The following is a 19,854-nucleotide window of genomic DNA, read 5'->3' as shown; positions in this document are numbered from 1 at the left end:
TTTGATATCCTTCCTCCCACCACTGCTGACCAAATCAAAGGGGGGGGAAAAAACGGAATTATAACAGAGCTCTTTAAGTTGTATATACTTTCTCTACAATGGTTTAATTTAACACAAATATTTTGTATTTGTTTATTAAAAACATGAGACAAATATTGTCCCTCCCATCATTGGGACAATATTCTGGAACTTTCTATCGAGCTGCATCATAGGTTCAAGGAGAAAGTCAAACCGACTTTCTCTGGACAATTAGGGATGGACAATGCTCCACGTATCCAAATCAATTAACCCTCAAATCATAGAATCGTCACAGCACAGAAGACCCAAGGAGCATTTCACGTACTTCCATCTTCCTGCCCAATTCCCGTCCAGCTCGTTCCTCCCTTTCAGATTAGAATTAGAACAGTACAGCACAGAACAGGCCCTTCGGCCCTCGATGTTGTGCCGAGCAATGATCACCCTACTCAAGCCGACATATACCTATACCAGTAACCCAACAACCCCCATTAACATTTTTTAGGACACTAAGGGCAATTTAGCATGGCCAATCCACCTAACCCGCACATCTTTGGACTGTGGGAGGAAACCGGAGCACCCGGAGGAAACCCACGCACACACGGGGAGGATGTGCAGACTCCGCACAGACAGTGACCCAGCCGGGAATCGAACCTGGGACCCTGGAGCTGTGAAGCATTTATGCTAACCACCATGCTACCCTTAATATTTAGATATTAGATATTTAGAAAATGTGGGCAAAAGTATTGTACAGGAGCCCAGAAACCCCATTATCTCTGCACTGGTCGGGAATCAAGCCCTCCCCCAGACGAATCCCACCTTCCAGCACTTGGCCCATAGCCCTGAAGGTTACGGCAGTTCAGGTAAATATCCAGACACCTTTTAAATGGCTTGAAGGTTTCTGCTTCGACCACCCATTCACACAGCAAGCTCCAGATCCCCACGACCCTCTGAGTGATAATGTTTTCCTCACCTCCCCTCCCCTCCCTACCAATTTTAAATCTGCCACTGGGCTCTCAGGTGAGGGAACCAGGTCTTTCCCATCCACTCTAACTAGGCCCCTCACAGTTTTGAGCATCTTCATCTAATCTCCCCTCAGTGTCGAGGCCTATCCAATCTTTCAATCCCCAGCCTATCCAATCTTTCTTCATTGCTACTATTTTCCAATCCTGTCAACGTCCTCGTCAATCCCCTCTGTACCCTCTCTAATGCAATGACATCCTTTCTGTAATGAGGTGACCAGAACAGCCCGCAGCACTCAAATGGCGGCCTAATTAATATTTAATATAGTTTCAGCATAACCACCTTGTTCTTATATTCTATACCTCGGCTAATGAAGGAAAAGTGTTCCAAAAGCCTCCTTAACCACTTTATTAACCTGTCCTATTTCAGCAACAATTCCGATCCGTATTTCATATATTATTGTGATCTGTCCACAGAATTTTACTATGCTAGATTAAAAAGGGAAGTTAATATTCAAAAAAGGGCAGTTAATATTCAAACAAGGGCAAAATAATTATAAATCATTAGTCGCAGAACATCAAGGACCGTAAGAGCTGAGGAAGAACAGGTTCAAATAAACCAATGGTAATTTCCCTCATTTGATGGTATTGAAGCTGTAGGTTTAATAAAAACACTTAACTTTATTACTAAAGTACAACATGCATTAAAATTGTCAATAAAGACATAAAATATCTTAAAACCTGTTCAAATGTAAAGTAAAAAGTGAGATTAACCATCCATAAAATATGGTAAGACTCTGATAGTCTGAAGCAGTCTTTTTCAAACTTATTTTCCTGGGACATACTTTTGCCAACCGGCTGGCCTCTCTACCCATGCCAGCCAACCTCTGTGGACAACGCCATGTTCGCTTAAATCTTTAATGTGAAAGCTTGCTGGGTCCTCACAATCTCACTCCAATCAGGTTCACGGGAGGAGAGGGTAATGCGCACAACAGGTGCAGAGTTCAGACGGTTCCTTTGCCGTCTTCATCTTTGTGAGGATGGAAAATCCAACCTCTCGTATGTAGGTTGTCGTGAAGAACAATAGCAACAAAATGCTTGTTTTACTCAGCAGATGCTCCTCATAGATGCTACTCCAGAATGCTGACAGCCTCATTGACTTGTGGCATTTTTTTTAAGGTGATTTCACAGGTGAGGCACAGAGGTTCTGGCTCCTCATTTGGAGTCAGATGTAAATAAATAATTGACTCTGGATCACAAACTCAAGAGATTTTTCAGCCACCTGTTTTTCGAAATCTGAAACTTCTCTGGAAAGAAGTGACAACTTTTGATCAGCGCAGCCAGATGTGACTGAATAAGGCTTGCTGGACTTGCTAGTTCCTTACTAACATTAGGCAGGATTCTCAGTTTGGGAGACTATGTTCTCCCACCGGAGCTGTATTACATCTGATTTGCACACTCAGTTCCTTAGCCATGCAAATTTTTGCGAGGGATTCCCGAGGGAATCGCACAATCGGGCCGCCTGATAATGAGGTCCTGAGGCTGGGTTTCCTAAGTAAGGAGACCCCCCCCCCCCCCAAAGAGCCTAAATAAAGAGACCCCCCTCTGCTGACTCCACAGAAGAGAGATCCCTATCTGGAAGCGAGAGAGCAGTCCAGACAGAGGCAGTGCAAAAATCACTGCTTTAACACTCAACTGGGCAATCTACCTGCTGGCACAGGCAGAGGAAGCAGCACCTGTCAATTTCTGGAAAGAAAAGCTTTTTACATCCCCTCACCAGTTTGATCTACAAGCCTTTCATTCACTTATGTTTGATGTTGATTTTACTGGCTGTGATTGGCACCCAGCTCTCAGCATTGCTCCTTTCATCTCCCTTCACGTTGAGTAACTTAAGTGGTCAGCTGTGAAACTAACCACGAACATCAAGCTTTTATCGACAGCTCCTGGACCATTGTGTATTATGTATTTTCTTTTCATGTACGGAATGATCTGTTTGAGCTGCACGCAGAAAAATACTTTTCACTGTACCTTTGTACACGTGACAATAAACAAATCCAATCCAGAGTTAAGTGCTGTTAGTTTCTAGCTGACTACTTCAAAGTCACTCAACCGTGAATGGAGATGATTGGAAAGCAGTTTGTTCTGTTTGAAGTGATCCGAGGCGGGGAATTCAGGCCACTGTTTTCTTCGATGTGTCGGAGCAGCGTGGGGGAATGTGTAGTAGTTTTAGCTTTGTACTCGCACTTGCCAAACGTTCAATTACTTTTGGAAAGCATCTATTCCTTCACTATGCCGAAAGCAATCATCATCCTTTCCTTGCAATTGGAGGGTCAGTTCATTTAGAATTGAAAATATGTCGGCAAGGTAAGACGTGGTTAGCATCCAGGTTTCATTAGCAAATGAATCAGCCAGAGGGGACCATTTCTCAAGCACCAGACCCCTTGACAGCCAACGTACCTCTGTGTGGAACAATAAATCTGTGCTCGTCCCCATATTGGAACACAGAGCCTCAAAGGTTGGTATTGATTGTGCTGCATCTAATGAAATTCACAACTTTCACAATTCCTTTGAGCATCACTTCAAGATCGGATGTAATTCCTTTCGATGCCAGTGCCTCTCAGTGAATAAAACAATGATTCTAAACAATGTTGGGGCTGGTTTAGCTCACTCAGCTAAATCGCTGGCTTTTAAAGCAGGCCAGCAGCACGGTTCGATTCCCGTACCAGCCTCCCCGGACAGGCGCCGGAATGTGGCGACTAGGGGCTTTTCACAGTAACTTAATTGAAGCCTACTCGTGACAATAAGCGATTTTCTTTTCATTTTCATGTCCTGACCAGCTGCCTCCTTAATCCTTATCATAACTCTGCTGTTTTTCCCAATGTTGTTGGATTCCTCTGTAATGAACCCAGCTGAGCCCGCACTTTCCAACCATGTAACTATTCAATGCTGCATATATCTATGCGACAGTCGTGCTGGTTGGTCGTGTCAAGAAAGCTCAACAAATTCATTTCTCGAGTGTAACAACCCATCAGCAATCTCTTTTTCTGGGAGATGAAGGATGTTCTAATTGCTTTTCTAACCATATTGTCAAGGGTTATTACTATGCTCAGATGATTCAACTAAGTTTGGCTGACTGTTAAAACGGGGAATAAATTAGGTCATAAAAATATATATTTTTTCAAATTTAGCGTGGCCAATCCACTTAACCTGCACGTCTTTGGGTTGTGGGGGCAAAACCCACGCAAACACGGGAGAATGTGTAAACTCCACACGGACAGTGACCCAGAGCCGGGATCGAACCCGGGACCGAACCCGGGACCTCGGCGCCGTGAGGTAGCAGTGCTAACCACAGTGACACTATGCTGCCCAGGTCATAAAAATATTTAAATATTGGGATGGCATTAAGTTATTTACCCATAATTGTAATTTATCTGTTGGTGTGCTGGTACTTTGGAGGGGGGAGGGGGGGGGGGGTGTGTCTCAGGTGATCGGGGGCTCCTGTGTGGTTGGGCTCTGCGTTGGGGGGTACCTGGCTATCAAATGCCACCCAAACACTGGCACTGCAAGCCTGACGCCACACAGTGCCAGGGTGGCCAGTTGACATGCCTGTGCAGGGATCGGGCCTGGGATGCTCTGGCCTTATGAGGTGGGATACAGAGGGCGGGGGCTCGATTACCCCCTTATTTGGGGGGGGGGGGGGTCTGGCTTGATCTCTTCCTGCACTGGCAACTGGAGCTCGTTTGTGCAGGAAACAGGACTAAGTACAGCCCCGGTGGGCTGTTCCTCAGAGGCCCAAAAGTGAAGCAGAATCCCGTTTAATAGCAGGATTGTTTCCGATGCTGCCAGCACCGGGAAATACGCGGCTAAACACACTTGACACAGGATTCTGTTTAGTTTCCACAAAATTGTGGCCCATAGCTTCCATATTATCAGATAAAGTTCAAGAATGTTCGCGAATGTGGTGCAGTGGTTAGCACTGTTGCCTTACGCGCCAAGGATCCAGGTTCGATCCTGGGTCGGTGTCCGTGTGGAGTTTGCACATTCTCCCCATGTCTGCGTAGGTCTCACCCTCTCAACCCAAAGATGTGCAGGGTAGGTGGATTGGCTCGGCTAAATTGCCACTTAGAACATAGTACAGCACAGAACAGGCCCTTCGGCCCTCGATGTTGTGCCGAGCAATGATCACCCTACTCAAACCCACATAACCACCCTATACCCGTAACCCAACAACCCCCCCCTTTAACCTTACTTTTTAGGACACTACGGGCAATTTAGCATGGCCAATCCACCTAACCCGCACATCTTTGGACTGTAGGAGGAAACCGGAGCACCCGGAGGAAACCCACGCACACACGGGGAGGACGTGCAGACTCCGCACAGACAGTGACCCAGCCGGGAATCGAACCTGGGACCCTGGAGCTGTGAAGCATTTATGCTAACCACCATGTTACCCTGCTGCCCATTATTAGGAAAAAAAAAAGAATTGGCTAAATTATAAAAAGAAAATAAATGATTAGAGATAAATCTCTTTCCATTCCCATTTTCGAGGCGATTGTGCACCTCGTGCTGATTATGGTACCTTTCGATTTTAAATTCCTCTCCAATAGGGGTTCGGAAGCCACAGCTTCACTTTGGGCTCCTTTCCAGCTGGGATAGTGACAAGCAAGAGGGTGATGATGTTCACCACTCTTACCCCATTTCTCACATTTGACTACAGGTTTACTGTCCTTATGTGATTGTCTAAAATTAGCTGGAATTAGAGACAATCGAACACAAAGGGCATCTCAAATCACTACATGGATGAATTAAACAAATAATAATACTGGGCTTATTTATGTTACACTCATTGCTTAATAATAGAGCACCTATGGGGATTTCCTCATCCTGTCGATCCTGTACATTATTATTAAAACCCATGCAATTAAAATCGATGCTCTTATTATTATAAAATGTCAAGTTAGTAAAACCAATAAAATGTTTATTATGTATGTTAAGCTCTTCATTATTTTCCTCGAATAATAATAATCGCTTATTGCCACAAGTAGGCTTCAATGAAGTTATTGTGAAAAGTCCCTAGTCGCCACATTCCGGCGCCTGTTCGGGAGGCCAGTACGGGAACCCCCGCTGCTGGCCTTGTTCTGCATTACAAGCTAGCTGTTTAGCCCACTGTGCTAAACCAGCACCTGGTATCATTAGATCCAAAGCCACACCTGGTAATACTGACCTTGCCTTGAAGGGACTTTGCAAATTCAAGCACAAATGGAAATTTTATCTGTAAGCAGCACCTTCCTGGTAAGAGGAACCATCCACATTTGCCTTGCATACTGAAGGGTGAATGGAGAAGGCTCATTGTTCTACACGGGTGCAGTTATTGAAGCAGACAGGTGTATTTATTTCAGTTCATTTAAAGGATGCTTTCTCACTGGCAAAACATATCCCTAATTGTTGCTTTTGAGAAGTTTGTGGTTTGTGTGGCCATTTTCAAAGGATAGTTAAGAATAAAACCACATTAGGGTCAGACAAAGGCCAGACCAGGTAAGGGCAATGGATCTCCTTCTCTGAAGAGCATTAGGGAACCTGATGAGTTTTTAAATGATAATCGTTCATAGTTGTGCATTCACCATTACCGATACTAACTTTTTGCTCCTTGACTGTTCTACTGGAATCTGAACTCCCGTCTGTGGATTACTCACCCAGTAACACTGCTGTTTCAAGAATTAGAAAGTCAGCAGCAGGAATAGACCAACTTTAAACATTGACATTTATTAATTCCTTTGAGCAAACAAATTCTACAGCACCAGTTTTCAATTCACAGCTCAGTATAAAGGAGGTATACAAGACTTGAAACAATTCTACAAAAAGTAAGAAAAATATAAGTCAATATTCAACTTTATTTTCTTGATATTTAATTCAGGCTATGGCATTCCTAGACTGTAGAATTCCCAAGACCAGTTTACCCGTTGTCAGATAGACATCTCCACAGGTCAAAGACCTTTGCAGGTTGTCTGAAGATTAATTTCAAAATTCTCTATCTACACGCCAAGACACTGCCATTCAAGTAGCTTCCAGTTCAAAGGTTAAAGGTGAAGGCAAACATTCATTTTGGGTGAAGTACAGTATATCCTCTCCGTCCAATATGAAGGACTCCGGTTAAAGGGCTGCTCATTATCACCTCAAAACTCCATTCAGCTCATTTCTGGTGGTCTGGCTATCTGCAGGAGTCCTCAGCACGTACGCAGGGCTGAATGGGAATCTGGGTAACGGCTTCAACTGTCCCGTTAAGCCAGGTGACCGATAAAAACTGTCTGACGGCACAATTTTTAAAAAGTCAGGTAAACAAATGAACTGCATAATTGAAGCCACCTTTAAAAACTTGCATTATCTCATGTCACACGCCTTCCTGAAATGGCAGCACCGTCACTTTGTACAGAAGGATAGACAACTTATCACATTCCATCTGATGCCGAGCTCAGATCAGGAACAGGAAAGTTTTAATTTCCCCCCGACAGATTCTCTGGCTGGAATTGTAACAATCATCACTTGGGCTGTTCATCAATGTTCCACGTTTTATTCAAACTCAAGCTGCAAATTCAATCTTGCTACTGTTTTAAGGAGAGCACTCCGCTAAGCGCAATAGTTATGACTTTAAAAAAAAAAGCGGGTTAAAAAAAAACAGGTATAAAAACATCCTCTTAACAATAATACCACTCAAAAATCTTTGGAGAAAAGCTCAATTAAACATTACCTTTTGTGATTTTGTCTAAACTGTATTTAAACCCCTAAACTTTCTGGGCAAGAGCATTGGGTTGGGGGGGGGGGGGGGGGGGGGGAAAGAGAGAATCACCCAAGTTGTGATTGCCCCTCGTTGTTGCTTCAAATGTTCCCAACTCCTGTTATAATAGTTACAAAACAAATAAACTAGAATTGTCTTTCTGTTGCACAGTCTGTAACGGAAGGCCAAAGATGTGCTAACCTCAAAACAAATTTACTGAAAGATTACATAGGACACTGTCTTGCTTGTTTTGGGCTCCAGACTAGAAGATTAACAATTTGCTAAATGCCCCGTAATTATTATGGGCTTTCTCCATCTGGGGCATGCGCACACTCTTTTGCTTATTTTTTTGAGCCTTGATATTGGAGCGAAAAAATTACTTGGGGACAAACGGTGCCCAAAAACTTTGATGTTGGTAATATTTGTCATTTATATAGTAGCACGGATAGTACAGGGAAGCAACTTCTCGGAGGTGTGGTGTCCATCATATAGGAGCAGGGAAACACACCGAGTCTTTGCAATATAGAACGTTAGCAGTCTGTGCGAGATATTTGTTCAGTTTAGCAAATTTGGCTAGAAACCCAAAAGGCATACTACATCCACTAGAGAAACGTGGGAGACTTTCCTGAATCAAAACTGTCATTTAAAAAATGTTTTAAAGTGTAGAGAGAGAGAGAGAGAGAGAGTGCTCTGCTAAAACAGGGCGTGCCGTACGAAGAACATTGTCACAATGTTGGTTAGTGGGCACTTGTGCACGGGTTACAAATAATATCAATGGTTTGATGCAAGAGGGGACAATTATCTCTCCTATAAAAACCATCTCACAGATCTGCTTTCCAACAAGTGTAACTATTAACAAATTCACCGCATGGCTGCATATTTCAACTTTTCCCAAATATCAATACCCGAGTGTTCTGATAAAAAAAGGGTCAACACATTCCTATCTAAAAATACAAATACATTTTTCTCCTTTGCGGAAGGTCAGTTCATGTATCCTCTACAGGATATAGATCCGCACTTGCATTCAATCCTGCGCTGTCTCTTGGGTGAGCTGTTGATTTCAGAGGTTTCTGTAATGGAGACATCACCTGAACCTGTCAAAAGCAACAATATGATTACACTAAATTGATGAGCAAGAACATTTAATTATAACACGATTATATCATGAAGTTGGGTTCACACCTTTAAAAAAAAGGTCCCTCTTGAAATGTATTGCGGTCTTAGTCCATTCCTACTGGGATCAATTTATGGGATGTGGGTGTCGCTGGCTCGACCGGGATTTAATGTCCATCCTCAATTGCACTCGAGTTGGAAGAAATGTTCAGAAGGAACAAGACGCTTACTTTTGATGGAACTTTCAGCAGTAGGTCTTGTCCTTTAGCTGTTGCATTCCATTCCGTGCCTGTCATTCACACTGTAGTCTACTCTTTAACCAGGCTAGAGATATCACTAATGTCTTGGGAGCGACAAGCAGCAAAGGTCGCAAATTCAAAAATCCCACCATTAAATTGTGGGGCTGAATTCATCTGGCAATTTGAGTCGTCACAAGAAAGCGACCGTGTTTATGGCCATATAGACGTAAAGATGAACAACTGGCTGACTGACAAAAAGGAGAAAATCGGTCATCCCCTTTTGTTTGCAGCCTGTGCGTAATGTGGTTACCAACGCTCTTCTGTAACAAACACTCAGCAGTAGGAATGAATTGTCACTCAAGGTGGGCTCACTGACTCCTCAAGGCAATGGACAGTACATGTGGGCAGATCAGTATCAAACATCGGATAACTTTGAAGATGCTAAATCACAGCCATGGTGAGGCAGGAAACTGCAACACCCGTTCAGGCAGCTTGGCTGCCTGCTGTACAAAGAGGGGGAGAAGAAATTAGGGGAGTATTTTCTGCAATCAATAAAGATGATCATGATTCAAAATAGAGGTCTATGTTTACAAACTTGGAAGAATGTTTTGCAGGTGGACACAAGACCTGGTCATGTTTACTGAAAAATCAGGATGGCACAGTGGTTAGCACTGCTGCCTCTTCCTGTGTCTGCGTGGGTCTCACCCCCACAACCCAAAGATATGCAGGGTAGGTGGGTTGGCCACGCTGAATTGCCCCTTAATTGGAAAAAAAAAAGAATTGGATACTCTAATTTTTATTAAAAAGCCCTGCTGCCTCACGGTGCAGAGGTACCAGGTTCGATCCCGGCCCCGGGTCACTGTCTGTGTGGAGTTCGAACATTCTCCCCATGTCTGCGTAGGTCTCACCCCCACAACCCAAAAGACGTACAGGCTAGCTGAACTGGCCACGCTAAATCGCCCCTTAACTGGAAAAACAATTGGATACCCCAAATTCTTTTTCAAAAAATGTTTACTGAAAAATCTAAAAAGGTTTGCGTAATTTACAAAAATGTATAAAATGAAGAATGACCTTCTTAATTGATCAAAATCTCACCCCACTCAAAAACTTCTTGGGGTAAAAAAAGGCTGGAATTTTATAGGCAATGGTTGCCCCAGTTACTGACCAGAAAGGAGAGTGCAATCCCTCCTCAAAGCTTGCTCCATTGTGTTTCAAGTAAATATAATATTGGAAAATATGAGACGCACCTTTCATTTGATAGTCAAAGGTAAGCTCCTCCCCAGGTTTTATAGAACGCGTTGAGAATAGTGCAATCCTGGGAAAACGGGTATCCAAACTATCGATGAAAACATTATAAACTTGCAGATTGGGATCACACTGTGGAAAAGGTCAGATTTGAATACAATCCATTAAAACCAAATTCGCAAACAGGGAAAATGCCCCCAAATCAAAACTCAATATCAGTTACATAATAATCCAATCCAAAAAAAAAGTATTTGGATTGTTACAGAACAGGGACAGGTGATCTGATCCGTAAACTCAGTGCCACTGTTTCTCTTCACATGATACTGAATCCAAACTCCTCACATGCTTCCAATATTCCTTTTACTCAAAACAACTTCTATCCTTCTTAAAAATACCTGTGGACTCTATTCCAACAATGGTTTGTGGTAATACAAATTCCACATTCCAATTAATGTCCTGCACAAAAGAAGTATTCTGACAATGTGTTTGCTCATGACTGTGGAAATAAACAGAAGTACGAGTGAAATTATATCACAAAGCAGGTCTCGGGTTTCCCCATACACTAAGAGCCCCTCATCCCTGGTCACATTCCAGTCAAGCTAAGCTGCATTGTTTGCACTGCGTTTATACCTCTCCAATAATGGGAGGCAAATCCCGTCACGGTCTTAGGTTTCATTTTGATGACTAGGAAGCCTTTAATTAATTATGTTACCGTCCCATTCCTCCCCGCCCCCCACCCCATCCATAGAATCCAGACAGTGCTGGAGGAGGGCATTCAGCCCAGTCCACACATTTGTTCCATCCATAAGGCCTTTGACAAGGTCCCTCATGGTAGAATGTTACAAAAGGTGAAGTCACACAGGATTAGGGGTGAGCTGGCAAGATGGATACAGAACTGGCTAGGTCATGGAAGGCAGAGAGTAGCAATGGAAGGGTGCTTTCCTAATTGGACGGCTGTGACTAGTGGTGTTCCGCAGGGATCAGTGCTGGGATCTTTGCTGTTCGTAGTATATATAAATGATATGGAGGAAAATGTAACTGGTCTGATTAGTAAGTTTGCAGACGACACAAAGGTTGGTGGAATTGCGGATAGTGATGAGGACTGTCAGAGGATACAGCAGGATTTAGATCGTTTGGAGACTTAGGCAGAGAGATGGCAAATGGAGTTTAATCCGGACAAATGTGAGGTGATGCATTTTGGAAGGTCTAATGCAGGTAGGGAATATACAGTGAATGGTAGAACCTCAAGAGTAATGAAAGTCAGGGAGATCTAGATGTACAGGTCCACAGGTCACTGAAAGTGGCAACACAGGTGGAGAAGGTAGTCAAGAAGGCATATGGCATGCTTGCCTTCATTGGCCAGGGCATTGAGTATAAGAATTGACAATTCATGTTGCAGCTATATAGAATCTTTGTTAGGCCACACTTGGGAGTATAGTGTTCAATTCTGGTCGCCACACTACCAGAAGGATGTGGAGGCTTTAGAGAGAATGCAGAAGAGATTTACCAGGATGTTGCCTGGTATGGAGGGCATTAGCGGTTGAATAAACTCGGTTTGTTCTCACTGGAACGACGGAGGTTGAGGGGTGACCTGATAGAAGTCTACAAAATTATATGGGGCATAGACAGAGTGGATAGAGGCTTTTACCGAGGATAGAGGGGTCAATTACTAGGGGGCATAGGTTTAAGGTGCGAGGGGCAAAGCTTAGAGGTGATGTACGAGGCAAGTTTTTTTTTTTTATACACAGAGGGTAGTGGGTGCCTGCCAGAGGAGGTGGTGGAAGCAGGGACGATAGTGACATTTAAGGGGCATCTTGAAAATAGATGAATAGGATGGGAATAGAGGGATATGGACCCAGGAAGTGCAGAAAATTTTAGTTTAGACGGGCAGCATGGTCAGCACGAGCTTGGAGGGCCGAAGGGCCTGTTCCTGTGCTGTACTTTTCTTTGTTCTTTGTATCTCTTAATCACACTTAACCAGTCAACTCCAATTTGGTTCAGGAGACATTTAGAAAAGTTAAGCTTCAAATTGAACCTTGAATACATACCTCGTGCCTTATCCTGCACGAGCGCTGGCGGCGGTATAGAGGTTGCTGGCAAAAGTCTGCATCAAGAATGTGAGTTTTATAGATTTTCATCGAATGCACAGTGCAAAAGGAGGCCATTCGGCCTATCGAGTCTGCACTGGCTCTTGGAAAGAGCACCCTACCCAAGCTCACACCCCCACCCTATCCCCATAACCCAGTAACCCCACCCAACATCAAGGACAATTTTGGACACTAAGGGCAATTTAGCATGGCCAATCCACCTAACCTGCACGTCTTTGGACTGTGGGAGGAAACCGGAGCACCCGGAGGAAACCCATGCAGACATGGGAGAATGTGCAGACTCCGCACAGACAGTGACCCAAGCCGGGAATCGAACCTGGGACCCTGGAGCTGTGATGCCACAGTGCTATCCACTGTGCTACCGTGCTACCCTAAACTCAAAAGTTTAGGTTCACTTGTTACTTCAAATTTCTGCAATCTCCCTCTTACTAATCCAAGTTACCATAATCGCTTATGTTGCCAAAGCTGATTGCTAGATATAATTAATTTAGAATTTCAGATTTAACTATTTCCACAAATCTGTTAAAATCCGATCATTTGCCTGGACAGCTGGCACATGATGCGGAGCAACGGCAACAAGGTTCAATCCCAGTTTCCCTCCGTAAACGCTCGTGCTACTTCAACTCCTTCTGGGCTCCCCTTAAACCACTTCTTTAGCCAAGTTTTTCCTCCCTTGGTTCAGTTCCATTCCCACCTCACAAGGTTTTTCTATGTTGAAAACTGTAAATTGTTGTTCGCTAACTGGTTTATTTAATGTGCCAATCATCACGCGGTTAAATTTCCCCAATCTGTGCTTCTAGTGAATTTATTGATGCAGACTTTGGCGGAAGTGGGTGACTTGGGGACCAAGGAAGAGCTTGCTCATTGCTGACAATACAAAGGTTACATCATATCATAAGGAGTGGGGAGGGGAAAGAGGATAAACGGACCCCGACTTCTTTACAACAAGCAAAATACTTACACTGTGATTCACAAAGTGTGAAATATTTCCAAATCTTGCGGCATCTACAGTGTACTCATCCTCCACATAATCTAGATCAAATAAGTAGGTGATTCCTTTACTGTCGTAAAATTTCCCTCTTCTTTCTGCTTCTTCACTCGTGATTACCTTCCAACAGAGAAAAGTGTTAAGTGGACAGATGTGGATCAGCGGAGCAGACGAGTCAGATCTGATCAAGGCTGAATTCATGGCAACTTGAAATCAGTCACTGCTCGTATTCAGCACAGTCAGATTACAGATTGTATTCAATTTGCAGTAAATGATCATTTTATTGCTGGTATCACAGTAAAAGTGCCGGCCGATGTGTGAATGACCTTCCATCCATTTGAACTGGAAACCACAAACAGATTCAGCCCTCTTTTCTGGAGAGAATCCAGTGCGAGGGCAATAAATTGATTTGATACAGATGGTGGTCAGCAGGGAGAGCAACTCGAGGGGATCACTAAACATGGAAACAGAGGGGCTGAGGCAGGATGGAAACAGAGGGGCTGAGGCAGGATTTTGCCTAAATATGCCTCATGACAATGCTGTACATTGGCACCATTGATAACGCAACAAGGAATAAAACAACTTGTAGATTAATACACTGTTCAAACTCGCTATCACGAGACACATACAAAACGACGGATTATTCGTTTCCTTCTGCTTCGCCCCCTTTTCAGATTCTCTCACCTCACTTCCCTTGCTCTCTCGCTCTGCCCTCTTCACTCCCAAGATACACTCAGAGGAGTGAGAGACGTGAAATTCATGGCGTTATAGTCTCTCCCACTCCACTGATTGGAGCGTTTGGAAGGTTTTATAGGTTGACACACACAACCTGTTTGACCGTATTGTGAACGCACCTTTCTTGGCTATCGAGTCCTGGGGTGGATCCTGAACTCAGAGCTCCTGGCTCAGGGGCAGGACGCTACCCACCTGGGCCACTGAGGGAAAGAAAGATCTCTTTTATTGGGACATTTGCAGTGGTAGCGGAACAGGAAGGGGCTCTTGGCCTCCGGTGGGACCAGCATCCAAATGCGAAAGGCAAAGAGGGTGGCAAACACGTCAGTTAGTAAGACGAGGGGATCACAAGAACTAAAAGGTGAAATATGAATTCATCGGGAGTGGATCATCATTGAATGGACTAAAACAAGGAAGGAACATAAATGGTCAGGAAATAGAGTTACAGAACAAGAGTGTAAAAGGATGGTTAAAAATGAGAAGAGTTTAACCAGCGTTTAAAGTAAATCCCCTGTCTCTGTCTTTGCTTGAAACCTGTTATTCTCATACTTTTCCCAGTGAAACCTTGATGTGATGTGTACACTCACTCTCTCTGCAGGTGGCAGCAGACCCAAGATTAGAGACTAACTTCGATTGCATTAGATATTTAGGGGTAGGATTGAAGTGCAGCCTGAATGGAGAGCTCTTGGAGGATGGGGAGGGTGATGCGGTTTTTCTTTTTCTACCTTTTTTACTCTGTCGAAACTGGTTCTTGCTCTACTACAGGGAGAAGGCTGCTGTTTGGCAAGTAGTAAGTATCTGGTGAGTAGTTAAGGCCCATTCTATTCTTAAGATTTAAATTAACAGAGGAATGTGTGGCAAGATTCACAAATAAAATAAATAATTGAATTAAATAATTTAGCTAATTAAACTCATGGATGCAGGACAGGTGATGTGGCACGGCTACAACACGTGGGAGATCCCGGACTCCAGTGTTATCCACAGCAAACACGTCTGCAATGCCCAGGTCCTGAGGAGCTTCGCTCGGAGTCACTGAGCTGGAGGCCGAGGTGCTGACACTGCGACACATCAGGGATGGAAAACGTTACCTGGACGCTTTGTACCAGGAGGCAATCACACCCCGGAGGACTGCAGCTGAGGCAGGGAAGGCCTCCAGAGGGGGAGGCTACTACAGTGTCAACCTCTGCAATGGGTTTGAGATTCTTTCAGCTTGTTTGGATGAGAGTGGGGGCTGCAGGGTGGATGCACTGATTGACCATGGCACCATAGTACAGGAAGTCATTCAAGTGGAGGGAGCAAAAGGGCAGTGGTAGTAAGGGACAGTATAGTGAGGGGGATCGACACCGTTCTCTGTAGCAAAGAGATAGTCCACGCGGCTGTGTTGCCTGCCCAGTGTCAGGGCTTGGGACATCTACTCGGGCTGGGGAAGAACCTGCAGTGGGAGGGGGAGGATCCTGTTGCCGTGGTTCAGGTAGGTAACAATGACATCGGCAGAGGAAGGTTCTGCAGAGTCAGTATGAGCTAGGCTCCAAATTAAGCAGCAACACCTCCAAAAGGCAATAATTTCTGGATTATCACCCGAGCCATGTGCACCGGACACATCAGATTAGAGAAATGAGTGCATGGCTCAAAGAACGGTGTGGGGGAAATGGGTTACGGTTTGTGGGACATCGGCATCAGTACTGGGAAAAGTGGGGGCCGTATGGTTGGGATGGTCTACACTGGAACTGTGCTGGGATCAGTGTTATAGGAGCTGTATAAGTAAGGAAATAAAGAGAGGGCTTCAAACTAAGCAAAGTGGGCGGGGGTCAAGCTTCGATTACCAGAAGACATTTGATAAGGTGCCACATGAAAGGTTATTGTGGAAAATGAAAACTTATACCACAGGGATTAACATATTCGCATGGACGGAAGATTAGTTTGCTGGTAGAAAAGAGATTATGCATAAATGAGCCTTTTTCTAATTGGCAGGATGTGACATGCAGGGACTCAACATTTTATAATTTACATCAATGGCTTTAAAGAGGGGAGCGATGGGATGGTAGCTAAATATACAGATGACAAAGATAGGTAGGAAAGTATGTTGTGAAGAGGACACAAGGAGGTTGCATCAGATAAAGATCGAGTGGGCAAACATCTGGCAGGTGAAGTTTGTGGGAAATGTAGTTGTTCACTTTGGCAGGTAGGATAGAAAAAGCAGAGCATTACTTAAAAGGGAAACGGTTGCGGAATTCCGAGGTACAGAGAAACAGATATTCTAGTGCACGGGTTACAAAACATTAGTCTGCAGGTACAGCAAGTAATTAAGGTGGTGAATGGAATGCTATCCTTTGTTACGAGGAATTGAACATAAAAGTAAGAATGTCACGCTTCAGTTACACGGGGTATTGGGCGAGACCACATCTCAAATATTGCGTGCAGTTTAGATCTCCTTATTTAAGGAAGAATGGGTTGGAGGCGTTTCAGAGGAGCTTTACTTGATTGATGCCTGGAATGAGCGGGTTGTCTAATGCGGAAAGGTTGGATAAATTGGGCTCGTTTCCCCTGGAGTTTCAAAGAGCGAGGGGGTGACTCGATTGAAGTAAATAAAGATCCTGAACGGTACTGACAAGGCGGACTTGGAAAAGATGTTTCCTCGTGTGGGCTAGGGGCACGGTTTAGGAGTAGCCCTTTTATGGGTTGTGCAACTTTGGAACGCTGCCTCAGACGGTGGTGGAAGTGGGTCATTTAAGGTGAAGGTAGATTCTCGTTAGACAAGGGAATCAAAGGTTATTGGGGGTAGATGGGAATGTGGAATTCGAAACACAAACAGATCAGCCATGATTTTATTGAATGGCGGAGCAGGTTCGTGGGGCCGAATGGCCTCCTCCTGCTGCACATTCATGGGTTTGTAATTTGGTGGAGTTGGTATCACTTTGTAGCAAAGGAGTGGAAACCACAAAGGTAAGGTTGTGGGCGGGGGAGTGGAGCACAGTGAATATACCAGCCAGAATAACCAATTAGCCCTCAGCAGTAACCTAACAAGATTTTTCTTAAACTCTTAAAAGATTTGCACAAAAAAAATGCAATTTCTACACAGACCTGAGACACCCAACAAAGATCTCGCTCAGTTTCAAAAATCAGGTTTCAGGCCTTCACAGAGATTAAAGTCTTTCAGTCTACATGGGACCAAGTTAACCACAAACAATACTTATTAAAAAATCAGAAATAAAAGCCTTCAATACACTTCAGCATTCCAAAACAGTATTTACCATTCCTTGGAGCACAGGAGACTGAGGGGGGGGGCGGGGGAAGAGACATGATTGTGATGTATAAAATTATGAGGGGCGTAGTCAGGAACAAACTTTTCCCCTTGGTGGAGGGATCAATGACCAGGGGGAATAGATAATAATAATAATCTTTATTGTTACATTAACACTGCAATGAAGTTACTGTGAAAATCCCCTAGTCACCACATTCCGGCGCCTGTTCGGGTACACAGAGGAAGATTTCAGAATGTCCAGTTCACCTAACAGCACGTCTTTCGAGACTTGGGGGAGGAAACCGGAGCACCCGGAGGAAACCCACGCAGACACGGGGAGAACGTGCAGACTCCGCACAGACAGTGACCCAGCGGGGAATCGAACCTGGGACCCTGAACCTCTAAAGCAACAGTGCTATCTACCGTGCCAAACATAAGGTATGGGGCAGGCGGTTTAGAGGGGATGTGAGGGGAAACCTTTTCACCCAGAGGGTGGTGGGAGTTTGGAACTCGCTGCCTGAAAGGGTGGTGGAGACAGAGACCCTCAGAACATTTCAGGAGTATTTAGATGTGCTCTTGTAATCCCAGGGCAGACATGGCTATGGGCCAAGTGCTGGGAAACGGGATTAGAATAGTTAGGTGGTTGATTTTGACTGGTACAGATGCGATGGGCCGAAGGGCCTTTCCACGCTGTATGATTCTCTGACTCTATGACAAGCAACATTTGGGTCAACCAAGCAAATAAAGCCAGCATTCAACAGAGTATTAAAAAGCCCAATATGCAATGGTGTTGCCAATTACTGCCATGGTCACACTGATAACCCCTTCGATCTACAAACTATCCTTTGGTAAGATAACCCCTACAAACTATCCTTTGGTAAGATAACCCCTACAAACTATCCTTTGGTAAAATAACCCCTACAAACTATCCTTTGGTAAGATTGTCCACAGTCGTGGATTTAGCTTCAATACGTGAAAACAAAACTTGCATTTCTATAATGGCTTTTGTGACCACAGGATATCCTAAGCACTTTACAGCCTATGAAACACTGTCACTGCCGTAATGTAACAAACGCAGTCAGATCCCACTAATAATAATAAATGATAAACAATAAAGACCAGATTATCTGTTTGTGATGCTGATTGAGGGATAAATATTGGCCGGGACACTAGCCCTTGCTGCTTTTAGAAATAACCAAATTGGATCTCCCCCCCCCCCCCCCCCCCCCCACCCCACACCAGAAGACAAGGATTTGGTTCAATATCAGAAAGACAGCCCCTCTGGCAGGGCAGCACTCCCTCCGCACGGCACTCGAGTGTCAGTCTAGATTTCTGTGCTCAAGGCTCTGGATTGGAAGTTGAACCCTCAGCTTCCTGAGGTGAGGGCTTGCTACCCACTGAACCAACCTGACAATACCCAACTCCAGTCAACGTAGTGCCACAGGACAAAATAAGGGGTTTGCAGGCAGGCTCATACCCTCCTGACCAGCACAGCCAGTGTTGCCCCTCAGCAGGAACTCCGAATTGGGGACCGAGTCCTAGTTTACAGGCCTCGCTTGGGATCTCGGAATCCTCAGGCCTGAACTCTGACCTTAAAATCAAAGAATTTAGCCATGTCTTCAATTTCATTTTCAGTTAAAACCTGTATTAAATATAACACCTTAATGTGGAGTCACAGCGGCACCAAACCACATGGAGATATTAGGACAGGTGATCAAAAGATAAAACCAAAGCAGTATAAAAAAAATTGGAGAGTTTAGTGAGGAAATCCCAGAATTAGGACCAAAAGGTGGATGTTGTGCACGAGGTCAAATTGGATGAATGCCCACAGGGACCCCGCTCCCACAGGGACCCCGCGCCCACAGGGACCCCGCGCCCACAGGGAGGTGACACGATAGGTGGGAAAGTAAGCTGTGAAGAGGACATAAGGAGGTTACAAAGGGACAGAGATAGGTTAAGTGAGTGAGCAAAGAGTTGGCAAGTGGAGTATAATGTGGGGGAAAACAAAGTGTGAAATTGTCCATATTGGCAGGAAGGCTGAAAGAGCAGCAAATTACTTAAAGGGCGAGAGATTGCCGAGCTCGAGATGCAGGGGGATCCAGGGTTTTAGTTCATGAACTGCAAAAGGTTAGTACACAGGTGTAGCAAGTAATTAGGAAAGCTAATAGAATGCCATTGCTTATTGCGAGGGGAATTGAATACAAAAAGGTAGAGATTATGCTTCAGTTCTTCAGGACACTGGTGAGAGAGCACATTGTGTACCCTAGTGGTCACTTTATTTATTTATTTAAATTTAGAGTACCCAATTTTTTTTCCCAATTAAGGGGCAATTCAGCGTGGCCAAGCCACCTAACCTGCACATCTTTGGGTTGTGGGGGCAAAACCCACGCAGACACGGGGAGAATGTGCAAACTCCACACGGACAGTGACCCAGAGCCG

The 19,854-nt window shown here is 44.5% G+C and overlaps 1 protein-coding gene across 1 annotated transcript in view; it reads right to left on the bottom strand.

The window, feature by feature from the left end:
• Positions 1-6,715: 6,715 nt before the first annotated feature.
• Positions 6,716-19,854, bottom strand: part of LOC119973593 (histone-lysine N-methyltransferase SUV39H2-like) — a 30,376-nt gene continuing 17,237 nt past the window's right edge. The window contains exons 4-6 of the mRNA XM_038811960.1: positions 13,416-13,562; positions 10,349-10,478; positions 6,716-8,843 (exon numbers count right to left, since the gene is read on the bottom strand). Coding sequence (XP_038667888.1) covers positions 8,731-8,843; positions 10,349-10,478; positions 13,416-13,562 — 390 coding nt within the window. The 3' untranslated portion in view covers positions 6,716-8,730. The remainder of the gene's footprint in view (positions 8,844-10,348; positions 10,479-13,415; positions 13,563-19,854) is intronic.

Source organism: Scyliorhinus canicula, chromosome 11 (genome assembly GCF_902713615.1).
Source record: "Scyliorhinus canicula chromosome 11, sScyCan1.1, whole genome shotgun sequence".
In the NCBI taxonomy this organism is placed as follows: Eukaryota; Metazoa; Chordata; class Chondrichthyes; order Carcharhiniformes; family Scyliorhinidae; genus Scyliorhinus; species Scyliorhinus canicula.
This window is presented reverse-complemented; position numbering and strand designations above follow the sequence as displayed.